The 24,537-nt window shown below is 46.6% G+C and overlaps 1 protein-coding gene across 2 annotated transcripts in view; it reads right to left on the bottom strand.

Annotated features, from left to right (window-relative positions):
* XKR6 (XK related 6) overlaps positions 1-24,537 on the bottom strand; it is a 229,799-nt gene that overhangs the window by 25,125 nt on the left and 180,137 nt on the right. For both annotated transcript variants that reach the window (XM_054383679.1, XM_054383678.1), the window contains one exon: positions 1,118-1,314. In XM_054383679.1, coding sequence (XP_054239654.1) covers positions 1,118-1,314 — 197 coding nt within the window. The remainder of the gene's footprint in view (positions 1-1,117; positions 1,315-24,537) is intronic.

The following is a 24,537-nucleotide window of genomic DNA, read 5'->3' on the forward strand; positions in this document are numbered from 1 at the left end:
CCTGGTGCTGTAGAGAGTGGTGACCTTGATCCAACCAGCAAAATTTAAGAACTGCCCAGTTCTAGTTCCAGTCTCAGATCCCAGAAAGTCTCCAGGTCTGTCACTAATGGCCACAATCAGGCCATCCTTGGGAAGCTGAGTGTCATCCCTGCTGTATGAGAAATAAGCAGGGGCTGAAAAACCCAGCAGCTCATCAGATGATACCCCTGTTGGTTGCTGAAAAGGACAATTCCCCCTCAAGCTGATGACCCATGAATCATTGGCTGGTAGAGCTGCTCACTCCAGGGCTGGGACAGATGCATTTCATAGAATCATAGAATGGTCCAGGCCAGAAGGGACCTCCAAAGGTCATCCAGTCCAACCTCCCTGCAGTCAGCAGGGACATCCCCAACTAGACCAGGTTGCCCATTTGCCTCTCAACTAGGGGGGAAGTCCCATACTTGGGACATCACTGCAGCAAAGGACATCAGAATTAGCAACCTCCTCTCCGTGGTTGCTTCTACACCTCTGCTCATCATTTCTGTGCAATGATACCTGTACTACAACATCTCTGTTCCCACACAACCCCCTCCACTGCCTTTCCCACTCTCGTTTCTTTGACTTGCTGAAAACCATGGTACCAATGACTACACCTGAATTTCTGGGCCCTCTTCAGGAAAGGTCCTACAAGTGTTCAGGTATTAAAAAAAATCCCTTCACAAACTACACTTCACACCATCAGAGCATTGCACAGGCATTGAACCATTTGTCTTCTCCACACAAGCTGAAATCTGGCCAGCTTTATCATCCTACTTGTGTAAGGAGGGAAGCTGAGGCAGGGAATGGTTGTGATTGCACAGTGCTAGGTGGTACACCGATGGTGACCCTTGCCTCCTCTTGATAGAATCATCATTTCTTTAGAGAAAATCGAGTGTGGAAGAGCTGAATCTCATCTTTTCATCGACACTGTTTTATTTTCTCAGCAGAACAAGCAGAAGTTTTACCCAGAGAACACAGTGCGGAGCTGGAATGAGATTTGTCCCAAGTGGCAGCCCCTTACATGCCAGGTTGAGCAGAGGGGAGGGTGGGGGGGGGGAAGCCAGGAGGCTGGGGAGGGGGAGAGGAGGGGCCCACTTACATGGTAAAGTTTCTGCACGGTTCTTTTGGATCATTATGCAGAGCTGTAGCACCAGTTGAGGGGCGCTCTCGAGGAAAGTCTCCAGGAGGCGCAACATGTTTACGTCTGCATATTCGTACATCATAGCCCAGTAGAAACGCCGCTGGTGTTCCTTCCGCCGCTGGCTCTGGATCCCCAGGTACATAGTGCGGATATATCTGCAGGAAACAGGGGGGGAAGCTGAGGGTGAGGCTTTGGCATGTGTCACAGAATCATAGGATCATGGAAACAGAATCATAGAAACATAGAATCATGGAATTGTGGAGTCATATAATCATAGAATCACGGAATCGTGGAATCATTGAATCGTAGAAACAGAATCACAGAATCATAGAAATATAGAATCATGGAATCATAGAGTCATAGAATCATGGAATCATGGAATCATAGAACCATAGAATCATAGAATTATGGAATCATGGAATCGTAGAATCATAGAAACAGAATCATCGAATCATAGAAACAGAATCATAGAATCATAGAAACAGAATTATGGAATCATAGAATTGTGGAATCGTGGAATCATGGAATCATAGAATCATAGAAACAGAATCATAGAATCATAGAAACAGAATTATGGAATCATAGAATTATGGAATCATGGAATCATAGAATCATAGAAACAGAATCATAGAATCATAGAAACATAGAATCCTAGAATCATGGAATCCTAGAATCATGGAATCATGGAATCATAGAACCATCCAATCATAGAATCATAGAATGATGGAATCATAGAAACAGAATAATAGAATGATATAAACATAGAAATACACAATCATGGTCTGGGTTGGAAGGAATCTCCAAAGGTCATCTGGTCCAACCCCCTTTGCAGTAAGCAGGGCCATCCTCAACTCAATCCGGTTGCTTCTGAGTAATCCTGACCTTGAATATCTCCAGGGATGGGGCCTCAACCAGCTCCCTGGGCAAGCTGTTCCAGTGTTCCACTACCCTCATGGTAAAGAATTTGTTCCTAACTTCCAATCTAAATCTGCTCCTCTCTAGTTTGAACCCATTGCCCTTCATCCTATCACTGCAGCAGAACCTGGGGAGGATGGGGCTGTGGGCCAGTTGTTTGAGGGAAAGGGAATCTGTAGTAGGCACAGTTCTAATAGTGTTTCCTGCAAGATCTGAGGAACACTTTTATATTGCAAGAGTGGGAAACTTTTGACTTACATCACCCAAATGTGAAGTGTAGGGGGAAATGCTTATGAAACATTTGCACAAGAAAACAACTCCCTCACTTTGTTTTCATGTTGCGAAGTTACTTGACAAATACTGGTTGTAACACTTGGAGGTGGTTTGACAGATCATCTGACTCTCTTCAGCACTCTAATAAGGAGCTTCCCTCACAGACTCCAGAGATCTAACCCTATTTCATCATAGGTGGAGCAACAAGACGCTACTTTCACCTTCAGAATGTGTGACCCACAAAAGCAAAAGGCCATAGCTTGCTACTGGTCAGTTATTGAGACCTTGGGCAATGTTGGACTGGAAAAAGTTGTCTCATGCATGGACAGGTACTACTTGTCTATCACTGCCTCTGTTTCCATACTAGACTTGTAAGCAGACCTGCACACCTCACCCTAGGGACACCGCTTCCCTTTAGGGAACCTTTGGCTAACCTTTGTAAATGGACTTGATCAAGTCAGGGTAGCACCAGGGGCTCCCACATGACAGGATTCATGGCATTTAGAAAGGAAGCACCCCCTAAAAGGGTCCTTCCTAATGCTTGCTGCTATCAATGGATAAAAACTACAGCACAGGAGGTTCCACCTCAACATGAGGAGGAACTTCTTCACTGTGAGGGTCACAGAGCACTGGAACAGGCTGCCCAGGGAGGTTGTGGCGTATCCTTCTCTGGAGACTTTCAGGACCTGTCTGGATGTGTTCCTCTGGGACCTGTGCTAGATTCTATGGTCCTGGCAGGGAGGTTGGACTTGATGACCTTTGGAGGTCCCTTCCAACCCCTAACATCCTGTGATCTGTGATCTAGTTTTGGGTCTTCTTTCTTCTCATCCTATGCAACGGTTGTAGCCTTGTGCTCTGAAGTGTGGGATGAGAAACATTTCACCTCACATCGACTCTAAAGCTGGTCATCTGAGCTCGTCACTGGATAGAAACATCACCTGACAAGACTGTTCATCTGTCTCACCTCAGATGCCAGCCTGACAGTGCCTTCTGGAGGCTCTGGGAGGGAGGGGCACACAGCACCAACTGGGGGTTGGCCAAAACGATTAGATCATTCCTTGCAGCTCAGGGTGAGATTGCACAGCAAGGAAGAGCAGGAAGAAAGGACACAAGCCTTGACGGCCTCTGCATCTCCAAATTATTCCCAGGCCTAGGGAGCTGGGACAGAAGCAGAGCCAGCTTTGCAGGGCAAGTGTCTTGTTCTTCCTTTCCGTTCACAGATCACAAGCATAGAAGAAAAATCCCGAAAGACACAAGGACATAAAAAATGACACCGGAAAGCCACCAGATGGGGCTCGGCACTCGAGAAAATGATCCACCAGTCACACGACACTGGTGGCACTGGCATGACATCCCCAGCAGAGCTCGAGTGTGGTGGAAATGCCCACGGACCCACTTGCTCTCCTCTTCCCACTCCCCAACACACCCAAGGCCACTGCCTGTTCTGGCACTACTCTGAAAGACTTCAGCCCCAGAAGCTGCAGGATGACACAGGAATTCTGCCTTCCTCTCACACGTGCAAGAAATTAAACAACGTAGCTCAGCTGGAAAGGCAAAGCTGGGGAGAGTGAGCTGTGATGGCTCACAGAGAAAGCAGAAGAAATGATCTGGCAGCTCTTTTTTATAATATGAGTGACACAGGGCCACTGAAAACCACAGTAGTGTTGTCCATGAAGTGCTGTCCGTGGGCAAAGGCAGCATCACTTCTGCCAAACTCTGTCCAGGGAGATAGTCACCAAATCTGTCCTGTAGTCTTGCATGGCTTCCCCTTCCAAGGAGCTCCTGCTCCTGCTAGTACATGAAAACTAAACTCTACTTCTGAAGGTTAAGAAGTAATTTATCATCATCTCAGCCATGCACAAGGAGAAGAATTAATTCATTTTCACCCTGCAGCAGTCTTTTACCAGTTTGCACATAGTTACCATGTAAACCTTTCCTTTCTCCAGACTAAAAATCCCCTATTTCACAGAATCCCAGAATCACAGAGTTATTGAAGCAAGAAAAGACCTCTGAGATCACCAAGTCCAGCCTACGACCTAACACCACAACATCAGCTCATTTCTTTCAGTCCCTTCTCACAGCTCACGTTTTATAGAGCTCTCCTCTTCTGCACTGCTGTCCCTACCAGTTCTGGGTTACTTTTAAGACCATCTCTACTTTTCCACGCATTCTGGATTGGCAGAACCAAACTATAACAATGTCACTGAGTCACACAAAAAGATTAAGAAGAAGCTAACAGAATGGACATCACTTCCTGCAATGATTTATCCTTGATCTCTAGGGATTTTTTACAATTTCTAAAGCTTTTTTGTCCACACTGAGGGTGGTTAGACACTGGCACAGGTTTCACAGAGAGGTGGTAGATGCCCCATCTCTGGAGACATCCCAGGTCAGGTTGATGGGGCACTGAGCAACCTGATCTAGTTGAATGTGTCCATTCTCACTGCAGGGGAGCTGGGCTAGATAACTTTTAAAGGTCCCTTCCAACCCAAAGCATTCCATCACCCTGTGATTCACCACCATCCGCACAGTTTAAGCATGAATGCATCTAACTGGCCACAGCAAGAGGACATGCCTCCTATCTATGGAGGCAGCATGCATAAAAGGACCTAAAAGTAGATTGGATTAATAAAATGCTCTGGTCTTGCCTCCATTAATGGCCAGAACAACAGCAATGACAATAACACTGAATTCTCTTGACTACTGAGCCCACAGCCTTTTGCAAAGGTCTTTTGTAATGTGCCCCATCCATAGATGGGGAAACTGATCACCAAAAGGCCTCCCCCAGAGCCTTCTGGTATCAGCACACAGATCTTCCAGTGCTGTTCCCCAGCTTCTAAACAACACAACACAGACCTGTGAGTGGAGCACCACTCCACCTAATGATACATCTCCAAACCAGGATGGACATGGGGAGAACTTACTGTGGCTTTTCAGTACTTAAAGGGGGGCTGTAAGAATAATGGGGACAGACTTTTCAGCAGGGCCTGTTGTGACAGGACAAGGGGTGATGGTCTAAAACTAAATGAGGGGAGATTCAGGCTAGATAGAAGGAAGAAATGTTTTACACTGAGGGTGGTGAAACTGACACAGGTTACCCAGAGATGTGGTAGAAGCTCCATCCCTGGAACCATTCCAGGCTTTGAGCAAACCAATCTAATTGATGATGTCCCTGCTCATTGCAGAGAGGCTGGACTAGATGACCTTTAAATATCCCTTCCAACCCAAAACATTTTATGATTCAATGAGTCTATGACATACTTCCTTGAAACCATAAAACTCATCCCTGCCCACTTTGATCTGTGCTGGAAGACCCAACAGGACAGATCTGTCCCTACTCAACTACCATCTCAGGAATCCCTGGGCATAATATTGGCCAGAGGAAGGTCACAGCCTTCCACATTAATCATGTGTGAGCAAAACAGCTCCGAGGACCATTTGCAGCTAAAGGGAAGTGATCTTCCCTTTGCATTCTCTCTTTGGTCCGTGCAAAACCATGGTGCTCTCTCTTTAGCATTCTTCAGACCCAAAGCTGAAAGAGAGAGGAAAGAGGGGAGTAAAAATCCATGCCAGCTGATTCTGAGTTTTCAGTAGAGAAAGTGCAAGAATAACTTGGAAAAGGAGGTTTTCTACCTGGTAGGCTTTCAACAACTAGTAAATACCCAATTAATCAATATAAAAGCTCACCCAGATGTAACACTTAGAGTGCCCAACACTATTTCCCAAACCAAATGCACAGCATTGGTGTAAACAGTTTTATTCCACTATACCTATTTCTTTTGTGGTATTTTGTTTACTTCTTTGAGGGCTTTTTTCCCCCCTACCTTTACTAACACTGGTTAAGTGTAGACAAGCTCTGAAGGAAAAAAAAAGAAGAAAAAAATCAATGTCATTTCACCTGGAATTTGTTGCTCTCGGTCAAGCTGGTAGCAAGCAGGATTCTATAATTAGCCTTTCAAATCCATATTCAGGGCTGGTCTTCAATCTTTAGCAACACGATGCTTCCTCTTATGTCAGTGAAAGCCATTCACTGCTTTGTGCTTTTGAAAATCAGGCTAATTTATTTATTTAAGAGCTTAATTTTGGATACAGGAGCCTAACTTTGGGCTTTTTCTTTTTTTTTTTTTTTTTTTTTGAATGCTGGCTATTTTTATCTTCTAATGTGTGCATTTGTGTGCACGCATATATTTTTAGTTCTAAGTCCCATCATAGCTTGAAGAGATAGAACTAATTTGGGGTTGGGAGGGGGAGGATTTGGGGTGATTCTCTGTAAATGCATAAAGGATTGACTGTCCTCTCTGTCCTGGCAGGGTTCCCAGAATTCCTGTTGGTACAATTACCCTCATGCTTATTTACTATGTGTGTTGCAGTAACACACAAAGTGCATGGAGCAAAGTCATTGCTGTCCCTGCACCAAAGCATGTTTTGAAGGAGCCAAAGCCACTGGCTCCACAAATGTGGCCTTTGGAGACAGCCCCAAGATGCCACCAAGAGGGAGAAGAAGAGATGGCTCTGCTCTAAAAAATCCCCAGCGCTCTGAATGCCATGGACAAAGGTGCTTCGTGCAGATGGTAGAGGCTCTTTAGCTGTCTCAGTGTGCACTGGAGCAGAAAAGTCCAGAGATAGGATTATGGAGTCAGAGGCTGTGTCTGCACCATTAAACCAAGCAGAGTGAAGACCAGCCATTGTCCTTGGCAAGCTAACATGACTCGACTCCATATGACTGTGTCCATGCTAGTTGGCCTTGGCCAAAATTGCCAGAGCTTGAGCTGACAGTTTAAGAGGGTGAACAGAATCGTGCCTGTGCCTTGGCACCATTCAATGTACAGAGGCGGCTCTGAGTATCAGGAGCAGAAAGTATGGGAGGATGCCTCAGGCAACAGGCAGGCTTGAAATGAAGAGGATGCTGATATGTAAAGAGGCTGCAGGAGCACAGAAAGGCAAGCCAGTACAGGCCCTGGGCTATGTTTTGAGAAGATAAGAGTCCTGTCCCACACAACCACAAGCTGACCAAGGTCAGGAATCTCAGACTGTGTCTACAATAGTCAACAAAGGACCGAGGCTCGATCCCTTTTCCTGAGGCCAATGGACCAAGACTTAGAAACGAACTCTCTCATCCTCTAAAACCAGGCAGCTGCCTTCATTCTCAGTATTTGGAAGGATCCCTGGCCCCTACAGAGTCCTGAACCCTGCCCAGACTATGACCATGATTCTATCCCTGGAGGTATGTAGAAGCCATGTAGATGTGGTGCTGAGGGATGTGGTTTAGTGCACCTTGACAGCGTTGGGTTAACTGTTGGACTTGATGATCTTAAAGGTCTCTTCCAGTCAAAACAATTTCATGATTCTGTGGTCCATTGGGAGAGTGCTAGTAAGCCTTGACTAAGCTAGTGATTCTACTAACAGTTTAGCAGCATGATAAAGTTACAGTGCCCATGAGCATGCTAGCTCACTAGCAGATATATGTGGAAAGATGGAAAGGAATAGAATTTGAGGTACTCAGTCCATCTCCAACAATCCAGGTTGGAAAACATTTTGACCAAGCACAACCAACACCTGCCTTCAAAGAAGCAAACTCTGACTTGAAAAATGGCAGAACCTGCTTAGAGAAGCCAGAAACAAGCCTCTAGAGAAAGAAGCTCAAAAAATTAACTCTGCTGAGTAAGCTGAGTTAGTTCACTTACACCTGCAGCCCCTTACATGGCCCTTTGGATGAGCAGAGCTCATCATGACCAGAAGGACAACAGGCACAACTCCCTTCCCAGCATCACATTAACCTTCTCTGCTCCTCTCCAGACAACTTTGCTTTGTCTTGGCACTACAGGAGCATGGTGATGCTTGAGATGCCATGGTAGTAATGCATACCATATGGATGGGCATCATCTCCATCTCCATCCTGAGGCACCAACCTTCTCCCTGGTGCTCAATCCTGGAAGAAAAGGGCTGGGATGGGTCACATTATTCAGCTGGTGGTTCAGCTTCCTGCTGTCTCCTTCACAGGCACTCCTGCTCACTCTTGCAAGGGGCCATTATCCTTATGCACTGGAGGGTGTTTACAGTTTAAAAGCCAACTCCTTGGAAAGGAGGAAATGAGGACATGCGTAATGGCTCGGCTGGATGGTTTGCAGAGGAGGCTGCCTGAATTGTACCCTTAAAGTGAGGTTATGTAAGGCCAGATCTCAGCTGGAGCAAGCTGGCATCCACAGGGCTCTAGCAATTTACACCAGCTGTGGCTTTGGCCTGTTTTTTTTTTTTTTAATTTTAATGAATTATTTTCATTCTAACAGATACAAAAGGAATAGAAGATGCATGCAACAGGGGAGCATGAAAAGTAAAATGCTGTTTATTAAAAAAAATCAAAAATCAAACACAGTTGCCATCACAATTAACGTGCTCAATATCAACATTTGTTAGTGATTTTATTTTTTTTCTTCCTCTGCTATAATGTTGCAAGTTAGCGATAAGGATTCGCAGATGGATAATTATTGTTCCTAATTTGAGTATCAAAGTAGTAACTGTTGGGCCCCATCCAGGTGCTGATATACCACAGCTTCATCTGCCTGCTTCCATGGCATCAAATTCCTCCAGAGCAAGAGGCTGCATCCACACCACCTCCAGGGAATGGTTCCTGGACTGCATTGCCATCACATCCAGAGAGGTGATTCTGACACTTTGCTCTGCTCTGGTGAGACCTCACCTGGAGTGCTGTGTACAGGTCTGGAGCCCTCTATATAGGAAGGACACGGACCTGATGGATAGGGTCCAGAGGAGGGCCATGAGAATGATCAGGAGGTTGGAGCAGCTCTGCTGTGAGGACAGGCTGAGGGAGCTGGGGGTGTTCAGCCTGGAGAAGAAGAGGCTCCAGGGAGACCTAATAGCAGCCTGCCAGTACCTGAAGGGGGTACAGGAAGGATGGAGAGAGACTGTTTCCAAAGGCCTGCATTGACAGGACAAAGGGCAATGGCTTCAAACTAGAGAAGAGCAGATTTAGATTGGATATCAGGAAGAAGTTCTTCACTATGAGGGTGGTGGAACACTGGAACTGGTGGCCCAGGGAGCTAGTTGAGGTCCTTTCCCTAGAGATATTCAAGCTGAGGCTCGAGGAGGCCGTGGGCAGCCTGATCTAGTTGGGGATGTCCCTGCTGACTGTGGGGAGGTCAGACTGGATGACCTTTGGAGGTCCCTTCTGGCCTGGACCACTCTATGATTCTATGATTCAAATCCTCAAAGGGTGTGCAGGATTTGCTTACAACTCTTCCAGCTGTGTTGGGCCCAAACCTCATTCTGGGAATTGTTGCTAAAGTGGGAAAGATCACCTGTCATCTCAAAAGCAAGGAAGGGTTTCTCACAGGACTACATGAGCAGTGCTCAAACCCTTCATAAAATCACAGAGTTGTTTTGTTTGAAAGAGATCTTCAAGATCATTGAGTCCAACTGTTAGCATGGCACTGCCAAGGCACCATTAAACCATATCCCTAAGTACCACAACTACACAACTTTTAAATCCCTCCAGGGATGATGACTCCACCAGTTCCCCAGGCAGCCTGTTTCAGGGCTTTGCTGAGAAGAAATTGTTCCTTATGTCCTCCAATTCCGCACTTATGACTCCACCACTTCCTGGGTCAGTTCCTTTAATCCACTTTCTCATATGCTATATCAAACACATATCACTAAATCTGTTATAATTTTCCAATGGAAATATCTGCTAGAAAGAAAGACAATGCCAGGCTTCTGCTGCACAGGAGAAAACAGCCATTTCATATTCTAAGTCAGTTTAAAACTCTTTTAAAGCACAGACTGCTTTACTACATACCAACGATCTAAGAGGCATCTGATCTATTTCACAAACTGTACATTGGGGAGGATCATATCAGAAAGTGATAGACTAATTTAGGTTGGAAGGGACCTCTAGAGATCTCTGGAGAAAGCCTCCCCTCTAACTTTGAAGTTAGAAAAGGTTGGTCATAGCCTTGTGCAGCTGAGTTTTGAAAATCTCCAAGGATGGAGACTCCACAACCTCCCCAAGCAACCTGTTCCAGCAATTAACCATGGCCATTGCAGAAATGATTTTCAGCTTGAGATCATTTTCACTATTTAAAGAAAGTCTACAAATCAACCTCTCCTTGAAATGAGTCAATTCTATCTATTGGATGGAGAGACACAACAAAATAATGATGCTGCAGGATTTTGGGGATCTAATTCCTCCAGCTTTGATGTTTGCAGGCTGATTTAACTTCTGGCTGATAATTAGGGAGCTCTGATACACAAAACAGGGAGCTGTGTCTGATAATTTCAGAATAATGCTCCCAGCTAACTCTAAAGTTACTGCTTTGGTTACAATGCCAGCCCAATGGGGTATAGAATCATAGAAACATAGACTCCTTTAGGTTGGAAGAGACCTTCAAGATCATCAAGCCCAACTAGTAACCCAGCACTGCCAAGTTCACCACAAAACCATGTCCCTCAGTACCACAACTACACAACTTTTAAATCCCTCCAGGGATGATGACTCCACCACTTCCCCAGGCAGCCTGTTTCAGGGCATGACAACCCTTTCTGAGAAGAAATTGTTCTTATCTCTAACCTAAGCTTGGTGCAACTTGAGGCTGTTTCCTCTTGTCCTATCACTTTTTACTGGGGAGAAGAGACTGACCTCCACCTTACTATAGCCTCCTTTCAGGTAGTTGTAGAGAACAAGAAGGTCTCCCCTCAGCCTCCTTTTCTCCAGGCTAAACAAATCCAATTCCCTCAGTCACTCCTCATAACACTTGTTCTATAGACCCTTCACCAGCTTTATTGCCCTTCTCTGGACACACCTCAATGTTCTTCTTGCAGCAAGGGGCCCAAAACTGAACCCAGTATTTGAGGTGTAGCCTCACCAGAGCATCGTGCAGCATTTTTGTTCAATTCCCTTTTCACTGATGGGTGGGTTAGATATTTGGTCCTGTGGGACCACATGGCAGGGCTGCAGGTGTGTATTTCACCCTGCTGACACATACCAGGGTCATAACCTCCTGCAGATGCATGGGGCAGAAAACTAGGGCAAGGACATCAATGCAGCTGAGGCTCCAGAGACAAAAATGCGTGAGCTGCTTGTACCCATGTTGCTCAGTCTGGAGGATGTTTCTGGGATTCACATTTGTGACAATTCTCCAAATTCCTGGAGTCCTGACATCTCCAGATCTTTGCTTAGTAAATCAATAGAGTCAGAGAATAGCTTCGTAGCAGGAGCTACTACAGTTTCAAGCCAGGCTTGTAGAAATGACGTTTATGTTTTTACTTGCCAAATATGTTGTTGGTGTCAATGCTTTTGTGAGTCCTAAACCAGAAAAATACTCTGAAGACCTCTCCAGCACCAGCCCTTTTTTTACTTTCATGAGGGAAGCCTCTCCATCCTGTGTAAAGCAGTGGGCAAGGTAGCAGGGGATGCTAGAGAGGACACTGAAGTGATGGGTGCTGCAGAAACATGTCACAGCATCTATCACATGTGGGATGGTCTTGCATCCTAGCAGTGAGCCAAATGCCCTCTTTTATCACAGATTCCTCCCAAATTAGTTATGAATACTTAAAGTCCCAGACCATTTGCTATTTTACACATACTTATTTACTTGGAGTCTACTCCAACACCTAGTGCTGTCGCCTCCGGCAAAGCCTTCTGTTTTAAATCAAAGCTGTTAAATAGCTTCACACAGAAAGAAAGAAAGAAAGAAAGAAGCTGAACTCAGACTCCGGTTTTGTGTCAGCTCTGAGTTAATAGGGTTTAATGTCAGGGCTCTACTTTTGGAAACAAAAGAGGTCCAAGTCCAGTAAGCCCTACAGGAAGAGGTGCAGCCAAAGGACTTGAAAGTAAGCAGAGGTCTTTTGATGGACTTGTCTTGGCATGGACTTGGCTCCAAGCATGGGTAGTTCCAGGGCAAACCCAGAGAAATGCCTGAGGGCTTCCAAAATGTGAGTATTCAGGGTCATGATATGTCAAGGGTTAGTGCAGGGTCAACCACCAGACAAATGGCAGATGCTATTATCCCCTCTCCATTCCCAAAGAGGAAGAGAAAGGGAATAAGGAAGATAGAAGCAGGATCTGAAATCACTAAACAAGACATTTCTGTACAGCAAGGCCTCTCCTAACTCCCATGGACAGTGGCTTTGTAGAGCTGAGGAAGTGGATGTTCCAGGAGAGACTCTGCCAGTAAGAGGGGCTCTTTTAATGGTACACCATAATAACACCAACCTGGAGGAGTTTAGGGTGACAGAACCCCGTGTATGAAAAAGGAGGCTGATTCCTGAGGATCTGGTGGGGTTGAAAAAAGCCTCTGCCTGCTGCAGAGCTGTCAGAGTGAGAATCGCAGGCTTGCCGCTGGCTGAAGCAGGCTCTCCCTTCCACTTGCATCCCCTTCCCGGCACACACTGCTGTAGAGCAAAGCTTCAGGGCTCCCCAAGATCAGCAAACCCTCTGGGTGCTGCTCTGCAGCAATGAGGAACGCTGGGGGTCCACCCCGTCCTTGCAATGGACCATCACAGACTTGGGACTATGTGTTCAGCAGCACATCCCCAGCTCCCTGAGCAAGGCTCCGACGCAGTGGCTTTGTGCAAGGGTTGAGCCTGTCGCCTTCGTTTCACCATCCCTTCGAGAAGAAGGAGCTAAAAATTGGGTGAGTGCCTGTGAAATCCTGGAAGAACAGCCTCAGATCTTGGCTATTTTTAGTTTCACAGAAGCTGTGCATACATTATCAAGGGCCTGCCTTCCTCCCTGGCTCTGAGAAACCACACAGTGTCCTCCCAGCCTGCCAGGAAAGAGTTTAACCCTTGTCGTCTCACCACACTTGGCCTCATCCAGCCTGCACCTTCATACAGAGGGACCGGAAAAGTGGGTAGAAAGGTCTTCATGGCCATTTTGGCTCTAGTCAGGTGGAGGAATAATTGGGGAGGGTCTTTCTCCAGTTTCCTGGAGCAGGAGTCTTTCTCCAGGGCCTGGCATGAGGAGCAGGAGTCTTTGGTATCAGCTGCAGACTGGAAGGAAACACCAGCACAGCAGCGGCATCTGACTCCCATCACCCAAAGTCATCTTACAGAGGGGCAGAGAGGAGTACAGAGTGCTTGCAGTAGTTGATGCCTCAACTCCAAAGAACTTTTGTGATGGCCAGGACAGATGCCATTCATGAACTACCCTTATAGCCAGGCAGTCTCCTGGGAAAGAAGACCTCATCACCACACAGGCTCCTCAGATGCTTGGTGTTGCACCTCCTTCCACCCGCTGGCAGTGTCTCCACTGATCAAGACACATCACACCAAGAAAACCATTGCTTGGACCCATAAAAGGCCTGGAAAAGCGATGGGGCCAGGGATAGAATCACAGAATCATTTTGGTTGAAAGAGAGCTCTAAGATCGAGTCCAGCCATTAACCCAGCACTGCCAAGTCCATCACTAAACCATGTCCCTCAGCACCACACCTACACAGCTTTTAAATACTTCCAGGAGTGGTGACCCCACCACTTTCCTGGACAGCCTTTTCCATGGCTTGACAACCCTTTCAGTGAAGAAATCATTCCCCATGTCCAGCCTAAACCTCCCCTTGAAGCCCTTCCATCTTGTCCTATCACTTGTTACTTGGGAGAGCATGATGGGTCATGAGATCAGAAGCTCCCTGAAAGACACAATACTTCTGTGGTGGGTTGAAAATTCCCCCCAACATTAAATTTGCTAGGCCAGCCCAGCTGGAAGCAAATGGAAGCTATATTTACAAGCAAAAGTACAATCTGCAATGGAATGCAATGGATATATACAAAATATACAGTATTCACAATATTTACAATTAATGAACAGCACGAGGACCTCCCTGGTCAAAGACCAGGGGAGCTACAACAGCTTCTCTATCCCTGCCTCTCCCTTACCCCCTTGTACAAAAGGGACAAGAGAAAGGAGCAGAGAGACATTTTTGTTAGACTTAGCCAAAACAATGCAGCCAAGGTCAAGCAGAAGCAAGTTAGTCTCTCCCAGAGTGAAGAAGTGAGAAGAGAGAGAGAGATTGTTGTGGGAACTAAATCTTATGGTAGATAACTCTCCAATGAGATTGTTTGGAATTATCATTATTTTCCTTTTTACACCCAGTAATGATTTATTTACATTTTAACTCTTTCTGTTCAAGAGCCGTGAAAAAAAGAATTTAAAGGCATAGCCTAAAACTACCACAAATCACAACATTTCCTCTTACATTTCCTCCTTCAGGAAAGGATGCTGTAGACAGGTGGGGGTTGGTCTCTTCTCCCAGGCAACCAGCAACAGAACAAGAGGACACAGTCTAAAGCTATGCAGGCTTGGGGTGAGGAGAAATTTCTTCACAGAAAGAGTCATTGGCCAGTGGAATGGGCTGCCCAGGGAGGTGGTGGAGTCATCATCCCTGGAGGTGGTCAAAAAAAGATAGGGTGTGACAATTGGAGCCATGGTTTAGTTGTCATGAGGTGTTAGGTGTTAGGTTATAGGTTGGACTTGATGGTCTCTGAGGTCTTTTCCAACCTGGTTGTTTCTGTGACACAAAGCAATGCCTGTGCGAGGTGCACGCAGACGAGCTCCGCGCTACCCGCGCAGAGCGTGCCAGCTCTGCTGCCCCTGCACTTCAACATTTCCCAGCTCTTTAATATTTATTACCTCTGCTGCTTTGTATTACTCATCAGCTATTCCTGGCCAGAAGAAATGTGCTGGTGGGTTTTTAAAGCCTGTAGGTACTCTGTTCTTTAAGGGGGCTCGGAGTGCAGCGGCAGTCTCACAAACACGCACACGCCGCACGCTGCATTTGGGCGCTACGCCCTCCTGGGGCTTTTCAGGCATCAGGCACAAGAGAATTAAATAAACCTTCCCATCCCTTCACTATGGCTTTTCAAAGACCACAAGGACTTTCAGGATGAAAGAAAGATTGGGACAATTGTTTTTTCAGCAGAGTCTGTTGTAACAGAACAAGGGGCAAGGATTTTAAACAAAAAGAGTGGAAATTCGGGTAAGACATTGATGCAGAAATATTTTTTGCTGAAGGTGGTGAGACACTGCCCAAGTTGCCCAGAGACGTGGTAGAAGCCCCATGCCTGGAAACATTCCAGGTCAGGTCGAACAGGGCTCTGAACAACCTGATGTAGTTGAAGATGTCCCTGCCCACTGCATGGGAGCTGGGCTAGGTGACCTTTAAAGGCCCCTTCCAAACTCAAACCATTCTATGGTTCTACAATTAATGATGTAGTAAGCCATCAGGAGAGGAGACACAGCACTTTTGGAAGGTCTAGGAGCCCTTACCTCAGCATATTTGTGCTGATCCCTGCAGAAACACCCTTTTCCCCCTCAGCATGCTTGGGAAGTTCACATGAGCATCCTTCCCTGCTTCACTTGCAGTTATTTTACAAGCCTCTTCCCACCTCTGCCATTAACCACGAGCCTGCCAGCAGCTTTGCCTACTTGCAGTATTTCTTCCAGCTTGTGGGGGCTTGGGGGCTCCCAGTAAGTATATAATAGAACAAAGCTATGCAGGAGTCTGTGGGTGACTGTGCTTGCAGCTGTTTCATTTAATAGGTAACTCCTAATTAAGACTGACTCTAAATAACATGACAAAGACGACTACTTTCTAGTGGTTGTGTTCAGGAGAAGCAGCAGCCCAGATACAGTAATAACCAGCATTACTGTAATTTTTCTTCTCTTTTTTTTTTTCCTCTTCTCCAACTAATTTAAAAGGCACTTTCTGCTTGGAGCTTAATAAAAGTGAAGCCACCTGACCATGTTCTAGCTTCACCACCCTCTGGGTACAGCTGAGTCTTCTTCTCATGCCAGCAGACAGTTTATCCAAGTGACACAAATGTGGTCACAGGAGCTTTCTACCAGGGAACAGCATCTGGCTGTGAGGTACAGGATCCTGAAGCCCAGCCCAAGGGACTGATGTTCATGCACAGTTAAGTGCAGAAATGGAGACAGAGAGGTTAAGTGACTGCCCCTGAGCTAGCGGGGGAAATCAGTGTGGGGGTTGGTGTTTTGTAGTTATAGAACAGAACAGAAGACTAGAGAAGATGACTAGGCTAGGCTAGGCTAGACTAGACTAGACTAAACTAGACTAGACTAGACTAGACTAGAATAGAGTAGTTCAGTTGGAAAGGAGCCTACAAGGGCAGTGACTGTCTCCTTGTACTCAGAACTCATGAGGCCACACCTTGAATTCTGGGTTCAGTTCTGGGCCCCTTACTACAAGAAGGACATCGAGGTGCTGGAGAAGGTCCAAAGTCAGGCACTGAAGGTCTGGAGTACAACCCTTATGAAGAGCAGCTGAAGAAACCAGGGTTGTTTAGTCTGGAGAAAAGGAGGCTCAGGGAAGACCTTCTCACTCTCTACAACTACCTGAAAGGAGGTTGTAGTGAGATGGAGGTTGATCACTTCTCCCAGGTAACAAGCAATAGGTTAAGAGGAAACAGTCTCAAATTGTGCCAAGAGAGTTTAGGTTGGACATTACAAATCATTTCTTTCCTGAAAGGGTTGTCAAACCCTGGAACAGGCTGCCCAGGGAAATGCTGGTGTCACCATCCCTGGACATATTTCAAAGATATATGGATGTGATGCTGAGGGACATGGTTTAGCAGCAGACTTGGCAGTGTTGGGTTAACAGTTGGAGCTGTTGATCTTAAAGGTCTCTTCCAATGTAAATGACTCTGGGATTCTACAGGCTGGTCATCTAGTTCAACTGGCAATTCAGGAGCTCCTTGTCTCCCTGTCCCTGCTGGATGGGCTCCTTGTCTCCTCTTTGAAGTGCAAGCTGTGTGCCTAATACAAAAGAAAAGGAAACCTTTCATTCTCACCCACTTCCTTTCACCTGCTGCTACTCCAAAGGCTTCCACACCTCCAAAGGCCAGCACCTCTTGCATGCCTGATGGAGCCCAGGCAGCTGCCCTGCACTGCATGGAGCAGGGTGGTGGTGGTGGTGGGGATATTTACATTAACATTGACTATGGCAAATGCTTAGATGAGGTACATCCCAGAAGCAGCAATACACTGCTGAACTCATCGATCTCAACATGACTCAGGAGTCACCACAGAATAATCTCTTTGGGCACCTTTCTCTGGCTGAGCCCAGACAGACTTTCTGCGCTCATCAGCAAAGCAATAGAGGTCTCTTCCATCTTGCACTTCTCCAGGGGAAGGCCAGCTTAGAAGGCACGTGGGGGCTATTGATTTCTGTAATGAATGAATGGATTTTCCCCTCCTGCCTCCCTCTCCTGTGGAATAATTCAGCAGCTGTGTCATTTGCTGCCCAAATGCCTCTTTGAAGTGCAAACATGCAACCTTTCCCTGCTGGCATTGCACACTGGCTCCAAAGCCCTGGCCCTGGCTCCTCTGTTTTCCCCTTGCCTTTTCTGATCTTGCAGAGCATTGCTTCCTGGACAAATGATTTCACTTCACGAAGTGTGGCCAGGATCCCAGGCAATAGAGAACATGGAAGTTTTCCTCCCAAGAAGGCAGGCATGTGGCCAGAGTGGTTGGGTAAGCTCAGGCTGTGTGTCAGGTGCTGCAGAGCTGGCTGTCAAAGGTGGTGCAACTGCATATTGAGATTCCTGCACTCCAGGCATCTGCTCTTACAGAATCACAGGATTGTTTTGGCTGGAAAAGACCTTTACAATTGTTGAGAAGGACTCTAGACCCTTCTTCAGCTTTGTTGCCCTTCTTTGGACATGCTCCATCACCTCAATGGTCTGCTTGTACTGAGTGGCCTAAAACTGAACTCAGTATTTGAGGTGTGGCCTCACCAGTGCTGAGCACAGGGAGACAATCACTGCCCTGGTCCTTCTGGTTGCTCTGTTGCTGATACAATTAGACAGGAGTAGAGCAAATGTTGTGGTCGTTGTGGAGTTGAAGGAAATACAGCTGCAGGGTTTGCAGTTATATATTGAAGTAAAAAAACCCCTCTGGTGTACACTGGAGTCAGCTGAGCTGAGCACCAAAGGGATGTCCTCTTTTGGCTACAAGGAATCTCACTGCTAGTCCCAAATGCTCTTCCTCCCTGACTCCTCCGTAGGTAACCCTCTCCCATTGTCTGTTTCTCCATAGCCACATCTCCATAGCTTATCTGAAGTGCCACAATTAGTCTCCTGCTTTTGAGACCTTGCTTTGCACACTGTCCCATGTTCGTGTGACCTGTCCTCCCTGTCACCTGCTGCCCACCTGCTGTTTGCCACAGCTTGGGGGAATTGCCCTGCAACCTACTCTAGCTGAACCTGTTCTAGCAGGGGCTGGACTAGAGGATCTCCAGAGGTCCCTTCCAATCTCTACTATTCTTTGATTCTGTGATGTGACAGCTACCTGTGCACATGTTCAAAAAGCACTTTTGCAATCACAGTCCCCAGATGCATCTGGACACTTCTAGTCCTCCTGCCCCTCCAAGTCCTGCCTTGATCTTCACAGGAGTTAGGACCTCAAACATGGTGGGACATAGCATATGTCACCTCCTACATTTGTAGAGAAGATGTAGGAGAGACCTGCCATCAGCACCCAGTTCAAAAAGACCTTGAGAGATGTCCAGCCCACAAAGATGAGATCACAGAGCTCAGCATCACACATGCCACCCTAGGGAGCTGGGATTTGATATAACCACTCCATTACGAACTCTGAATCTGACTCAAATTGCCCTTTACCTCCAAAGCTAAGCCCTGGCTGGTCAAATAGTTACATCTGATTCTAAGCATCTCACCTCAGGATGTAAATCCCTCAAATCCTTATCTAAAACTTCAGATAGTTGAGTCCCCATAGAAGGTAAGCTATGGCAGGCAGACACAGGAGGGCCCCTCCAACACCAAGAACAGGTGTAGGCCACCAAAAGATTCATAATTTCGTTTTCCATCTTCCTCTGCCTCCAAGGCACCATCCCTTGTGTTAGCCCAGACCTCAACACCCAACTAGGAGCAGTCTGCCCTCTCCTGCCATTCAAGAGAGCGCCCAGGTGAGTCCAGACCCCTTCTTGTAGGTTCAACCCTCTTTCTGTGGGTTCAAATCCCTTCCTGTGGGTTCAAACCCTTTCTTGTAGGTTCAAATCCCTTCCTGTGGGTTCAAACACTTTCTTGTAGGTTCAATCCTCTTTTTGTGGGTTCAAATCCCTTTTTGTGGGCTCAAACCCTTTCTTGCAGGTTCAACCCTCTTTTTGTGGGTTCAAATCCCTTTTTGTGGGCTCAAACCCTTTCTTGTAGGTTCAACCATCTTTTTGTGGGTTCAAATCCCTTCCTGTGGGTTCAAATCCCTTCCTGTGGGTTCAAAACCTTTCTTGTAGGTTCAAACCTCTTTTTGTGGGTTCAAATCCCTTCCTGTGGGTTCAAACCCTTTCTTGTAGGTTCAATCCTCTTTTTGTGGGTTCAAATCCCTTCCTGTGGGTTCAAACCCTTTCTTGTAGGTTCAATCCTCTTTTTGTGGGTTCAAATCCCTTCCTGTGGGTTCAAACCCTTTCTTGTAGGTTCAATCCTCTTTTTGTGGGTTCAAATCCCTTCCTGTGGGTTCAAACCCTTTCTTGTAAGTTCAATCCTCTTTTTGTGGGTTCAAATCCCTTCCTGTGGGTTCAAACCCTTTCTTGTAGGTTCAATCCTCTTTTTGTGGGTTCAAATCCCTTCCTGTGGGTTCAAACCCTTTCTTGTAGGTTCAATCCTCTTTTTGTGGGTTCAAATCCCTTCCTGTGGGTTCAAACCCTTTCTTGCAGGTTCAACCCTCTTTTTGTGGGTTCAAATCCCTTTTTGTGGGCTCAAACCCTTTCTTGTAGGTTCAACCATCTTTTTGTGGGTTCAAATCCCTTTTTGTGGGCTCAAACCCTTTCTTGTAGGTTCAACCCCCTTTTTGTGGGTTCAAATCCCTTCCTGTGGGTTCAAACCCTTTCTTGTAGGTTCAACCCCCTTTTTTGTGGGTCAAACCCTTCTTGAGGTTCAATCCCTTCTTGTGGGTTCAAATCCCTTCCTGTGGGTTCAAACCCTTTCTTGTAGGTTCAACCCCCTTTTTGTGGGTTCAAATCCCTTTTTGTGGGCTCAAACCCTTTCTTGTAGGTTCAACCATCTTTTTGTGGGTTCAAATCCCTTCCTGTGGGTTCAAACCCCTTCTTGTAGGTTCAATCCTCTTTTTGTGGGTTCAAATCCCTTCCTGTGGGTTCAAACAATTTCTTGTAGGTTCAATTCCCTTCTTTTCTCTCTGTGAAGGAATGGTTTGACCTTGGCCATCAAGCATCAAGGTGAACCCATTAACCACCCTGAGCCAACTGAGGAGACAAAAAAAGCTCCCAGATTCCTGTGCTGGGGCTGTTGTGCTTAAACACTTAAATATCTCCTGAGACAAGGAGCATGTCAGGAAGGCTCTCATCTGCTGGCTCAAAGGGTGGCCCGGAGAGGATAACACCAAGACTCAACTCCCTGCAGCCGGAAACATTTCCTCAGCCTCACAGCACGGCCGGCTGCCAGCAGACTGGGTTAGGAACACAGCCTCATGTCAACACTGTTGGAAAGGGGATGCTGCAGGCTTGAGTCATCTCCAGGCTACAGAGTGAACTAAGCCTCCAGCTTCTGTCCCCCCTGCCTGCATGCCAGTCTCTTGAGGTGACAGCTAAAAGCAGGACGCTGATTCTGCACCTTTTAAGGGTTTGTCAATGATTCCCTTTTCCCTTGCTTTCCTCACATAAGCTGTTGGGGTTTTTTTGTTTGTTTTTTTTTTTTTTTCTGGGCTGCAAGGAATGTTTTGTGTCAAATGTTTCCCCCTCTGATAGCCCCAAGCCTCTGGGGGTAGACACAGTAGGAGGAGTCTGCTGCAGTTTGCAGCTTTTTGCAGCAGCTCCTGTTCATCTGTCTGAAAAATCTTTTCTGGAGCCACAGAGGTAGAATCATAGAATTGTTAGGGTTGGAAGGGACCTCAAGGATCACCCAGTTCCAACCCTTCTGCCATGGGCAGGGACACCTCACACTAGATCAGGTTGCTTAGACTCATGTACAGCTTGGCTGCAAAAACCTCCAGGGATGAGGCTTCCACCACCTCCCTGGGCAACCTGTGCCAGTGTCTCACCACCCTCATGGGGAAGAATTTCTTCCTCACATCCAATCTGAATCTACCCATTTCTAGTTTTGCTCCATTCCCCCTAGTCCTATCGCTACCTAACATCCTAAAAAGTCCCTCCCCAGCTTTCTTGTAGCCCCCTTCAGACACTGGAAGGCCACAGTAAGGTCTCCTCGGAGTCTTCTCTTCTCCAGACTGAATAACCCCAACTCTCTCAGTCTGTCCTCATAGCAGAGGAGCTTCAGCCCTCTGATCATCCTCATGGCCCTTCTCTGGACATGTTCCAACATGCCCAGACCCTTCTTGTAACAGGGGCTCCAGAACTGGATGCAGTACTCCAGGTGGTGTCTCAGCAGACCCAAGTATCCTTGAAGAGGATTTCCTTCCATACTGCAGCTGTCCAAAAGTGGGCAAGCTAATTTAAACTCATCATCTCAGTTCCATCCATGAGATGATTTCCATTCATTCCATCCCAAGATATGTGTCTGCAACACCTCCTACAGATTTCCTGTCTCCTTCCCTCGACTGCAGACAGGTCCAGACAACTAGCTGAGATCTGATGGCTGATAACAGATGTCTCGCATCTCCTTGGAATCACTTATCAGACGCCTCTCACCTCCTTGCCATCATTTTGATATCCCATTTTGAGCAGTCACTTGCTCTGCATGCACGTACTTCCCCATAAAAAGATTTGGGAGCCATTGGGGCTGGGGCAGTTCCAGGGACTTTACTAAGAGGTAGGAAAAGATTTTTCCTGTGGGAAGTAAAGTTCACACTAAAATTGAATGCATTGCCATCTGGCAGCTGGAGTAGAAGCTCACAGAGCTGGCTGGAATATTTTTTGTTCCAGCTATCTCATAACTTGGCCTTTTCCTTCTTGTAGCAAAAAAAAACCAAACCAAAAGCCAGCCTCAGGAGGATGGCACATGCCATGAATAGCCCTTGTGCAGAACAGATCCTGTCCTATAGCTTCCACATTCTCCTCCACTCAGAAGAGCAAATCTTACCTTTCAGTGAAAGTTCCTATGGAGAACAATCCCTCAGTTGGCTTATCCAAGGCATTCCTGAGGAAGCTGGAGACCAGGAACATCTGGGACTGTTTCAGAGGATATCAAAGATATCCACAAACTGCTGGTAGGTAGGATACAAGATGTGCAGAAGACCTATGTCCTTCTAGACTCACTGCTGGGCATGCAGTGGGACACCCACAGCATCTTGAGTAGTGCTGAAAGCTTGGTTTGGATAACTGGATGGAGCTCCTGGGTCTCAGCCAAGTGGAGGACTCTCTACAACACCAGGCCATCAAGTCAGGCAGGCCAACTCCACCTTGCCATAGACAAGAAAGCTCCTCTCCTCCTTATGTTATTCATTTAGAACCACAGAATGGTTTGGGTTGGAAGGGACCTTTAAAGATCAACCTCCATGCAGTGAGCAGGAACATCTTCAACTAGATCAGGTTGCTCACAGCCCCATCCAAGTTGACAGGGAATGGTTCCAGGGATGGGGCATCTATCACCTCTCTGGGCAACTTGGGACAGTTTTTTACCACCCTCAAGTGTGAAAAATATCTTCCTTATATCTTGTCTAAATTTCCCCTCTTTTAGTTTAAAATTGTCACCCTTGTCTTATCACAACAGGCCCTAATAAAAACCTTGTCCCCATCTTTCTTATAGGTCTCCTTAAGTACTGAAAGGCCACAATAAGGTATCCCTGGAGCCTTCTCCAGGCTGAATAACCTCAACTTTCTTAGGTTGTCCCCAAAGCAGAGGGGTTCTAGCCCTCTGATCATTTCTGTGGGCTCCTCTGGACCTGCTCCAACAAGTTTGTTTCCTTCATGTGTGGAGGTGTCCAGAGCTGGACACAGCACTGCAGACAAGGTCTCACCAGAGTGGAGTAGAGGGGCAGAATTTCTCCATCTATTCTTTGACCACGGGGAGTCACCCAGTTTATTTGCCTCATGCCTGGAGATCTTGCCCTTCTCTGGCCCTTCTGCCCACAGCATGCAGTGACTTGAAGAATCCCTTGCTGTGAGACTGACAGCAGAATCTTTACGTCCCTGCAAGCCACAACTACCAGGACCCTCTGTCCTTGCAACCTCCAGGGCTGCTCATCCTCCTGTCACCAGCTATGCCCTTTGACAAAGCTGTCACTGTTCAGTGTTTAGAAAAGAGAATCAGCATATAAAGGAGGTTTGGGAGCTCACTCAGTAGGTTTGTAGGCAGCAGAGTGGTACATGGGCAGAATACATCTCCATGAACAGCTTTGTTAATTAAGGCAGCAAGCAGAGAAGGTTGGGAAGTGCAAAGATATCACCACAGTAGTCATGCAGTAGAGCCAAGACACTGTCCACAGAGCCTTTGCTCTGGGATTGCATTAGCCCTAGGAGTAGGTGTAACCATTTAAATTGGTCATCCTTAGGACTAGTAACCAGTTCTGTAGGAAGCCCAATCTAACTCACAGTAGTTATTCACAACTGGTTATTGCACCACAGCAACCCTGCACTGAAGTTATTCATAGAATCATAGAATTGTTTTGGATGGAGGAGACCTTCAAGATCATCAAGTCCAACTGTCAACCCAGCACTGCCAGGTCACCACTAAACCACATCCCTCAGCACCACCTCTACATGTGTTTTAGATCACTCCAGGGGTGGTGACTCTATCACTTCCCTGGGCAGCCTGTTCCAGGGCTTGACAACCCTTTCAGGGGAGAAATTGTGCCTAATGTCCAACCTAAACCTCCCCTGTCCAACTTAAACCTTCCCAGAATAGAGATCCTCTTTCCTCTCCCATTCCAACTGCTACTTTAGACATGCTGTGTTCTAGCAAAGGGTAAAGTAACTTCTCCCTGGCTGCAGTGCAGGTTGGAGAGACCTGGGCACAGAACCCAGGAGTCCTGGCTCCCAGGTATTACTTTTATTTCTATGATAGCAATGTTAAAAGGCTTCTGCTGAGATCAGAGTCTGATTGTACTGAGTCCAGTGCAAGCTCATAGTAAGAGACAGTTCTTGCCCTAAAGGATTTACAATCTAAACTGACAAGGACAGAAACACAGCAAAGAAGAGGCTGTGTTATTAACAGCAGGGGACCGAGGCATTGAGAGATGCAATAAATCACCTGTGGTCACAAAGGGAGCTCAGGGAAGAGCCAGAACCTGACCC

The sequence above is a fragment of the Indicator indicator genome, chromosome 9 (genome assembly GCF_027791375.1).
Source record: "Indicator indicator isolate 239-I01 chromosome 9, UM_Iind_1.1, whole genome shotgun sequence".
Lineage (NCBI taxonomy): Eukaryota > Metazoa > Chordata > Aves > Piciformes > Indicatoridae > Indicator > Indicator indicator.